Source organism: Echinops telfairi, unplaced genomic scaffold (genome assembly GCF_000313985.2).
Source record: "Echinops telfairi isolate 266 unplaced genomic scaffold, ASM31398v2 ScPeMD7_7469;HRSCAF=8507_1, whole genome shotgun sequence".
Lineage (NCBI taxonomy): Eukaryota > Metazoa > Chordata > Mammalia > Afrosoricida > Tenrecidae > Echinops > Echinops telfairi.
In genome coordinates this window covers 30,632,087-30,642,006 of record NW_022111373.1, presented here as the reverse complement: position 1 = coordinate 30,642,006, position 9,920 = coordinate 30,632,087, and the positions used below count along the sequence as shown (strand labels likewise).

General features: G+C 35.2%; 2 protein-coding genes across 2 annotated transcripts in view; both read left to right on the top strand.

Moving 5' to 3' along the window:
- The window catches only part of YTHDC2 (YTH domain containing 2), a 75,414-nt gene that overhangs the window by 26,490 nt on the left and 39,004 nt on the right, over positions 1–9,920 (top strand). The window contains exons 10-16 of the mRNA XM_004706631.2: positions 1,040–1,175; positions 4,351–4,477; positions 4,680–4,745; positions 7,098–7,276; positions 7,513–7,609; positions 7,690–7,777; positions 7,864–7,944. Coding sequence (XP_004706688.1) covers positions 1,040–1,175; positions 4,351–4,477; positions 4,680–4,745; positions 7,098–7,276; positions 7,513–7,609; positions 7,690–7,777; positions 7,864–7,944 — 774 coding nt within the window. The remainder of the gene's footprint in view (positions 1–1,039; positions 1,176–4,350; positions 4,478–4,679; positions 4,746–7,097; positions 7,277–7,512; positions 7,610–7,689; positions 7,778–7,863; positions 7,945–9,920) is intronic.
- LOC101654297 (40S ribosomal protein S15a-like) lies at positions 8,117–8,545 on the top strand. Its single transcript, XM_045285073.1, has one exon. It carries the CDS (start codon positions 8,127–8,129, stop codon positions 8,517–8,519), a length of 393 nt encoding a protein of 130 aa, XP_045141008.1. The 5' UTR covers positions 8,117–8,126; the 3' UTR covers positions 8,520–8,545.

The following is a 9,920-nucleotide window of genomic DNA, read 5'->3' as shown; positions in this document are numbered from 1 at the left end:
ATTTGTAAGATAGAATTGGGGTCATGATAGTGGGGGGAAGAAGCATTAAAGAACTAGAAGAATGTTGTGTATTTGTCAGGGCTATACTGCACCCTGGTTGGCTCATCTCTTCATGCCAAGGAATTTTGTTCCATCACAACAATGTTTCTGCTCATTGTTTGAGAGTAGCTGGGAATTTAGCTGGGAAATCTTATCTCATCCTTCCATTCTGCATTATTGATCTTGCCTCTTCAGACTTTTTTTATTCCCCAGTCTCAAAAAATATTTATAAGGAATATAAATTGAGTTCTTCAAGATGGCAAAAATGCCTTTGACATGGTGTCAATTGAAGAGGTCAGAATTATTCAGAGAGGTTAGAGATGGAAAGACCACCTTAAGAAGTATACAGACCTAGATGGAAAATAAGAAGGATAAGTTGAGAAACAATTGATTCATATTTCAGTACTTTTGTATTGTGATTGGGTTACCATCCTTTGTTGATCAGTTTTTTTTTCACATTTAAAAAGACGTTTATTTAGCGTCATGATCAGACCATTACATTTAGCAATGAACAGAATGGGTGCAAAAAAAAAAAAAACTACATTAAAATCCCTTGTTAAAATAAAAGTTGACCAAAGTAAAAAAAATAATAATAAAAAAAAATAAAACCCCTTGTTGGACTGCTTTACACTTTCCACAGAACAGAAACTAAAATAACCTGTTATACAATTAGTCACAAATACAGTCCTCAAATTCTTTTGCCCATACACATGAGTATTGTCTGAAACATGTCTTCTTTGTAGCAGCTAGGCCCTGCCACCACTGTGCTTGGCTGAGTTCACAAATCGATCCGTTTTTTGTGAGCTAAAAGATGAATTTTAAAAAGAGGATACTGTGATTATATTTTGCTTAAAATAGAAATTTTATGTCAAGTCTTTTTAATAATATGTGATTGGGTTGGAAAATCTGAAGGTAGTGGGATTTGTGAGCAAATCATAATATTTGTAAGTGGGTGTATAGTTATTTGGTAATTTTTGATCTTTGTGTTTTCTTTTTTTAGACCGAAAAAGATGTGAATTGCCTTGAACCTTGGTTAATAAAGGAAATGGATGCTTGTCTTTCTGACATATGGCTTCATAAAGATGTTGATGCTTTCGGTCAGGTCTTTCACCTTATTTTAACAGAAAATGTTAGTGGTAAGTTTAATTTATTAAAAAACAATAGAACCTTTGTTTTTACTTGGGCTAGTAATGTAATTCAACTTAATATATGTATTACATTTTTACCCATGAGAACAGAGTAGATTGTAAATTTTTATGGATACATACAGTCTTATCTTTCTTCAGTGGGCGGGCTGATCAGTTTGAGCTGCCAGTTTTGCGGTTAGCAGCATGAATGCTAACCCCTGTGCCATTGAAGCTCTTTTTGACATAGCGGATTGTAGTTGGGCTGCTAACCACAGATCAGCAATTTGAAACAATTCACTGCTTCTCAGGAGAAAGATGAGGCTTTCTAAACCTACTTTATACTATAGGGTCTGCTATGAGTTGGAATCACCCGATGACAGTAAGATTATTTTCTTTAGTTGTTATTTTAAATGTACAAATCAAGATATTTTTAGTAATGTAATAGAATAAATATATACTGTACTACGTCAGGGATTCTTAACCTTTTATCTCCATAATAGTTTATGTGGTCCCTGAATACATGACATTTGTGTACCCATATGCATTTTTTTTATACCTCTGCATACTCATATGCTTTATTTCTCAATCTACACATTGGGGAGGGGAATCTTTATTTCTCTTTGGCTTCTTAACAAGATTTGTAATTTCAAAAGAAGGAAGGATAAGGAAAGGTAGAGTTTTCTGTAGATTATTTGACAAATGAAAATTTTTGCATATCTTAGTTACACAAGCTCATGTTCTAATTCACATGTACATATTTTATGTCATGTTTCTTATTTTCACTAATGAGAGCTGTCCTGGATTTTGTTAGTTGATTATGGTGGGGGGAAAAGGCACTCACTGTATTTGATTGGCTGTTAGTAATTCTCTGACTCCTGCTCTAGATCAACAACAAAATTATTATTATTATTAATCAAATGCTTACTATATGCCAGACACAATCCTAAACTCTCAGTATTTAAAATATTGTGTCTTAACTCCGAAGCATATACTGCTATTCCTATTTTACAGATAAAGGGCAAAAGATTCAGAGCATTTAATTTCCTTATGGACACATAGCTAATCAATGGCATATGCCCAGGCAATTTGGCTACAGAGATTGGGTACTTTTCTTAATAGCTGCTTTATTCCCTTCTCCCCCACAATTTTATTTATTGTGTTATTGAGAATACACACAGCAAAATAGACACCAATTGAACAGCTTGTAAATGTACAATTTAGTGACATTGATTATATTCTTTGAATTATGCCACTAGTTCTCACCTTCCTTTGCTACATTGCTCCTCCTTCACTAACATAAACTCGCCTTTGAACTTCCTATCTAATCTTCAAGTTGCTTTTGTCAGTTTGATTCCATGTAGGCGGTTATTAAAAAGCATGATGCGATATATGTGTGGATTGTGAGAAGAGTTGTATTGTATGAGCCCCCAATAAAATGATTTTAAAAAAAGCATAATGCTTCTCAAAGTAGACCATTCTCATTTGTTAAGCTTAACTATAGTTTGGCTTTAAGATGACTTAAGGTGATATCTTTGGTTTAAGGTTTAAAGGTGATCACAGGGCAAATAGTTTGGATGTTTCACCTTTTAAAAAAAATAATTTTTTAAATAATTGTAAGGGTTATCAAATGCTTTGAAATCAGGAAAGATATGTGTAAGGATAGTATTCTTTCACCATATTCATTCCGTTTATATCCTGAGTAAGCCGTTCAAGAAGCTGGACTACATGAAGAACAGTATCAGGATTGGGTGAAAACTAATTAACAACCTGTGATATGCAGATGACACAACCTTGCTTGCTGAAAGTAAGGAGGGCTTGAAGCACTTACTAATGAAGATCAAAGTATTGATTACACTTCAGCATAAAGTAAACAGAAATCACCACCACTGGACAGGCTTAATAAGCAACATTATGATAAGTGAAGTAAAAAATTCAATCAAGTTGTCAAGGATTTCGTTTTACTTCGATTTGTAATCAAAACCTCTAGAAACCACAGTCAAAGAATCAAATGATATATTTCAATGGGCAAGTCTACTACAAAAGATGTATTTAAAATATTGAAGAGCAAATATGTAATTTTGAAGACTCTGATGCTCCTGACCCACGCTATGGTATTTTTAGTTGCCTCATATGAATGTGAAAGTTGGACAGTGAATAAGAAAGACCTAAGAAGAATTGATGAATTTGAATTTGGCTATTTGCAAAGAATATTGTATGGATCATGGACTGTCAGGAAAAAAAAGCTATGTTGAAAGAAATGTGGCCAGAGTGTCTCTTACAAGTGCAAATGGCATACATTCATCTTAATGTACTATGGCCAAGTGATAAGGAAGGACGGACCCATCTCTGGAAGGACATCATTTAAATGTGTAGATCTTCACAAATTATGTGTAACATTGCTTGGTAAAGTAGAGGATCAGTGAAAAAGAGGAAGACCGTTAACAAGATGATCAAAATAGTTGCTGTAGCAATGAGCTCAAACAGAGGAACAATTTTGAGGATGGTGCAGGAATAGACAATGTTTCATATTCTTGTGAGCTGCAGCAGACTCTAGCATGTAACAAGAATGCTAAATAATTATAAGATACTGAATTACTTGAGGGATAGAACTAGGAAGTGACTAAATTTAAATAGGACCTTAATTATTTTTCTCCTGAAAGAATTTTATGGGAATAAACTCTCAGTGTTTTCTCCATTAAATATTTTGGGAACTAGTAGCCTGGAATGATGAAGGGAAAAAGGCCAAACACTACCAAAAAATCATGCTGAAAATTATACTTGAAGTTTTTTCAGTTAAACTTTTAAGCTTTAAAGTTTTGGATTCCCCCCCCCCCACCTTTATCATTATCATTCAGCGATTGAACCAACATGCAGTTTGGGAAAAGTTTTAAGGGTTCTATAAATTAGTTGCTTCTCTTTTCTGTCTTTACGTAGGTGAATTTATAACAGCCTAACAACTATCTTTCCTTCTACCTTCCAACTGATTGTTTCTATTTCATCCTGTTTATGAGCAAAGCCATTTGCCTGGGTTGCTGAGTGGAATTATAGGGCTCTTATTATGTAGGTATGTGAAAGGATAAGTAGTGGTTAATTCTCCCAGAATTAATTAATTCCCTTTAAAAGTTTTTAAAAAGTTAATTGATTTTAAATATTTTGGAAACTACCAGTTTTGTTTTTGTTTAAGTTGATTACAGGCACAGTGAAACAAGTGCGACGGCGCTGATGGTTGCTGCAGGACGTGGTTTCACAAGTCAAATAGAGCAGTTAATTAGTATGGGAGCCAATGTCCACAGTAAAGCTTCAAATGGCTGGTAATTTCTTTTAGATTATACTCATTCTTTGAATCTGTTTTGATAGCAACACATCTTTTTAGATTTCTTACAATTATTTCTATTGAAAAGTTATTGTGTCATAACTGTACAATTGTATTTTAATGATTAAATTATTTTGAATGCCTAGTTTTATAATCTTAACTTTTTTGTGTCTTAATTTGATGCCTTTGACTTTTGGTAGGATGGCTTTAGACTGGGCTAAACACTTTGGACAAACTGAAATTGTGGATCTTCTGGAATCTTACAGGTAAAAATCTCCACTGTAGTTTTCATCTCTTTTCTAAAAAGTGTAGCCATGTAAATCATAGAATATAACAAATGTAGGCTCTTTATAGTCTGTCATCTAAAGATTATTTTTTATTTTGTAAGTTAATAACATCTAGTGTGTTTTAATAGTTATATTTTACTCTGAAAAAAAAAAAAAAAAGAAACAGCTAGAAGGATTGAAAGAACTTTCTAGATAGTGTCACTTAGGAATGGAGAAGGTTTTTTGTTTTATTAAACTCTTATTAGCATTATATACATGAATTACTTTGATTTAAAAAAATTAGAAATGTAATGCTTTCAAAATCTTATTAATCTTATCTAATCATTTAAATAATTAAAGAGTTTAAGATAAACTTAGATTATTAAAGGTTTTAAATGAGATATTTGTAGAATGCCGTAACCATTTATTATAATCATTTTATTAGGGGCTCTTACAACTCTTGTTACAATCCATACATCAATTGTATCTGACAAATTCGTACATACATTTCATCGATCTTTTCTAGACATTTACTTTCCATTGAACCCATGGGATCAGCTCCTCTTGTTTCCCATCCGCTCCTCCAACCCTCATGACCCCTTGATAGAGTGTAGATTGTTAATTGTTTTCAAATCTCACACCGACCGCTGTCGCCCTTCCCCTCTGGTTTCTGTTGTGTTCCCCCTGACTGGGGGTGTGTGGTTCTGTGCCATTCATTGCTGTCTGTGCTGTCCTCCCTCCCCACGTCCCCCTCCTTCCCCTACCCTTTTGGTATCTCTATTCCCATTCCTGTTCCTGGTTCCATGTGTTGTGAGTTTTTTCAGTTGCCTGTACCTATGTACATGCTCCTGTTTAGTCTTGATTGGGAAGCAGCATGACTGGGGTCATGATAGCCATGTGGGGGGGTGTTGGGGGAGGAGGCCTCAAGGGCTCAGAGGTATATCGCGTGACCCATTAGTGCTCTACTGCACCCTGATTTACTCAACCCTTCCCTGTGACCCTCTGGGGGGGAATGTTCCATTGTCTATAGATGGGCTTGAGTCTCCGCTCCAAACTCCCTCCATTCTCACCAATGCATTTTTGTTTGTTTATTGTTTGTTGTGAGTCTTCCGATGCCCATTGTCCGGTCTTATTGACACCTCACAATCGCACTGGCTGGTGTGCTTCTTCCATGTGGGCTTTCAAGTAGAACTTACTTACTGATAAAAATCAAGGACTGCAGCCTTCAATGTGGATTGCAACTCAATGAACATAAAGAAAACCAAAATCCTCATAATTTGACCAAGAAATAAACAGAAAAGATTGAAGTCAAGGATTTTATTTTACTTTGATCCATAGGCAATGCTAATAGAAGCAGCAGTCAGAAAATCAGACAATGTAATATATTGCATTGGGCAAATCTGCACAACACCCCTTTAAAGTGTTGAAGAGTAAGGATGTCACTTTGAGAACTAAAGTGTGCCTCACTCACTCAAGCAGTGGTATTTTCAGTTGCCTCAGATGCATGTGAAAGTTGGACATTGAATTAGGAAGATTATAGAAAATTAACGCATTTGAATTATGATGCTGGTGAAGAACAGTGAAAGTACCATTGGCTGCCAGAAGAACAAACAAATCTGTTTTGGAAGATGTACAGCCAGAATGTACTTTAGGATTGAGGATTGGCTCATGTACTTTGGACACGTTAACAGGAGAGACCTTCCCTGGAGAAGTACATCATGCTTGGTAAAGTGGAGAGACAGTGAGAAAGAGGAAGACCCTCGATGAAAGGGATTGACGCGGTGGTTGCAACAATGGGCTAACATAAAATTTTGAGGATGGCATAGGACGAGGCAATTTTCATTCTGTTTTGCATGCGGTCTCTGTGAGGCGGAACCAACTCGATGGCACCTAACAACAATAGCAATGTGTGTATGTATGTGTGTGTGTGAGAAGTGGAACTGCTGTAGCAAATGGCAACTTTTTAACATTGTGAAGAGCTACCAAAATGTCCTTACCATTTTACATCTTCCAGCAGCAATGCACGAGGGTTCCAGTTTCTCATATTTTTTTGGTCACTACCCATTATTTTCTGTCCGTTAAATTTTAGCCATCTTAGTCGGTGTGAAGTAGAGTGTTAAGCTCTTGTGATTTTGATTTGTATCTTCTTGGTTGCTAATGATGTTGAATTATTTGGTTATGTTTCATTCATTTTTTCCTAAAGTACTTACTACTAAATTTTACTTTGAGAAATGTGCCCATAACTGAAGCCTGAATTAAATTATAGCTAGGAAGAAATACATTTAAGAGTTACATTTCTTTTTTTTTTTTGAATTATATTTCTTAATAAAAATCAACTTTATCTATTTTTAGTGCTTCATTGGAATTTGGAAATTTAGATGAAAGTTCTTTGGTTCAGACAAATGGAAATGACCTCAGTAATGAAGACAGAGAGCTCCTGAAAGCTTATCACCATAGTTTTGATGATGAAAAAGTCGATTTGGATTTAATCATGCATCTTCTATACAATATCTGCCATAGCTGTGATGCTGGTAAATAAGCATTGTTTAAGAACTGAAAACAAACAAATGAGAATTCTTTGGTTTAAAAATTGATCTTTTTTGTTTATACATTTTTATATAATTCCATTAGTAGCAAAGCTTGAATAGTGTCATAAATATTGTTAACTATACTTTTAAACACGTGGTATAGTTTTTTTACAGTAAGTTCTGTTGACTGGTCCTGAATTTAAGATTAAATTTAAAATTTAAAAATGATTTTTTCTAAGGTGCAATATTAATTTTCCTACCTGGATATGATGAAATTGTTGGATTGAGGGATCGCATCCTGTTTGATGATAAGCGATTTGCTGACAATACACAAAGGTAAAAGCTCAAGCTTTATATTTGTTGCTTTACATAACAGACCAATGTTATAGTACAATTTCTCATTTATTTGCCAACAGATATCAAGTCTTTATGCTTCATTCAAATATGCAAACATCTGATCAGAAGAAAGTATTAAAAAATCCACCTGCAGGTGTTCGAAAAATAGTAAGCTTCATGTAAAATCTTTTTTCCAATTTTGATTGTCATTGGTTGTATTTTCACATTAATTATAAAATAACATTCTGTTACAGATTCTTTCTACCAATATTGCTGAGACCAGCATCACAGTCAATGATGTTGTCTTTGTTATTGATGCTGGTAAGATGAAAGAGGTATGTTTGGGTAAATTGTATTTTTATATACATAAAGGTAAAATTCCAAAAAAAAAAAAAAAAGGTAAAATTCCATTCCAGTAAATGCTTTTGCAAATAGAATGAATAAATAAAAGTAATAGAAAAACTATGGTGCGTTTTCCCCTCCCTTCCTCTTTCCGCCATCTTTCCGTGCGGCCATCATGGTGCGCATGAACGTCCTGGCCGACGCTCTCAAGAGCATCAACAATGCCGAGAAGAGAGGCAAGCGCCAGGTTCTCATCAGGCCATGCTCCAAAGTCATCATCCGGTTTCTGACTGTGATGATGAAGCACGGGTACATTGGTGAATTTGAAATCATTGATGACCACAGAGCTGGGAAAATTGTAGTGAACCTCACGGGCAGATTAAACAAGTGCGGAGTGATCAGCCCGAGATTTGACGTGCAGCTCAAAGATCTAGAGAAGTGGCAGAACAACCTGCTCCCCTCCCGGCAGTTCGGTTTCATCGTGCTGACGACCTGCGCCGGCATCATGGACCACGAGGAGGCCAGGCGAAAACACACGGGAGGGAAAATCCTGGGCTGCTTTTTCTAGGGATGTAATGCATCGAAACAAATAAAACGCCGAATGGAAAAGAAAAAAGAAAAACTACTAAGTCTAAGTGAATTTAACTTAGTAGCAATGGTTGATTTCACTGAAATAAATACATAATCTATCTAAAAAATTTACTATATAGAATATAAATTGTTATAATTAACAAATTACTTGGGAGAGATGTAGCAGTCTGCTCTGTACTCAGCCGTTCTACTCTGTTCTTTACTGTCTTAATGAGTTGGAAATGACTAGTTCATAAGTTGTATTAACAAATTATACATAAAATTTAGCTTCTGCTCATTCAATACTAGTAAAAAAGTAAGGGTTTCGCTAGTTGTAGTGAAACTATATCACACAGCACAGGAATTTGATTACATATTTTACATAGGAGGGGCCTTCAAAAGTTTATGAAAAATTTCCAGTCCTGAATTTAAGATTAAATTTAAAATTGAAAAACATTTTTCCATAAATTTTTGAAGCCCAATGTGTTTTTTTTCTGTCAACTGTCCTTTTTCCACGCAGACTGTTCCTTTTTCTCATTGTTCTACCTTTATTTCCTTACATAGGCCCTAAATCCAAATCTACTGCCTTCTAATCCTTATGACTCATAGTAACTCTATAAAGCACATTAGAGCAACTCCATAAGGTTTCTGAGATTTAAATCTTATGGCAGCAGTCAGCCTTATCTTTTTCCCATGATCCTTAAGCATAGTTAATGTTAAAAAATGTTGTGGTTCAATAGAACCACTCTGAAAAAAAGCAAACAAGCATAAACCTTAGCAAATTATACTGAAGAGCCAAACTGGCTTACCACGTGATTTTGTAAATAAGCTTTCATTGAAACACAGTTAATGCCCACCTTTTATGGCTGCTTTCATACTATAATATCAGGTTTAAGTAATTGTTACAGGGACCTTGTAGACCTCTTAAAGCCCACTGTTTTGGTTGATTCTGACTCAGCAACTCTATAGGGCAGAGTACAACTACTTTAAAGGATTTCTGTAAAGATAGACTGTAAAGATAGCTGCATCTTTCTCTCAAGGAGCACCTAGTAGGTTTGAATCTTGGATTTGTAGCTTGATCTGGTATACCACCACATGACTATACTCTGGCCCTTTCTATAAGACATAGAATGTGCAATATTCTCTGATATAAGCAAAAGGAAGCATGTATTTCTTTTTAGCATTGCAATGCTCAGCAATTATCAGCACCCCAAACTTTTATTAGAGCCTTTCCCTGAAAGAATGGAATTGATCAAGGGCAGAAATATTACACAGTTGAATGAACTTTGAACAATGTGGGAGTTAGGGATGCCAGCCCTCCTACACAGTGGAAAATCCACCTCTTGACTTTCTAAGAACTCAACAACTTAGTAGGCTACTTTTGACTGTAATAAACCTT

Coding starts and splice junctions, on each gene's coding strand:
- LOC101654297 (XM_045285073.1), top strand. CDS start 8,127: ATGGTGCGCATGAACGTCCTGGCCGACGCTCTCAAGAGCATCAACAAT.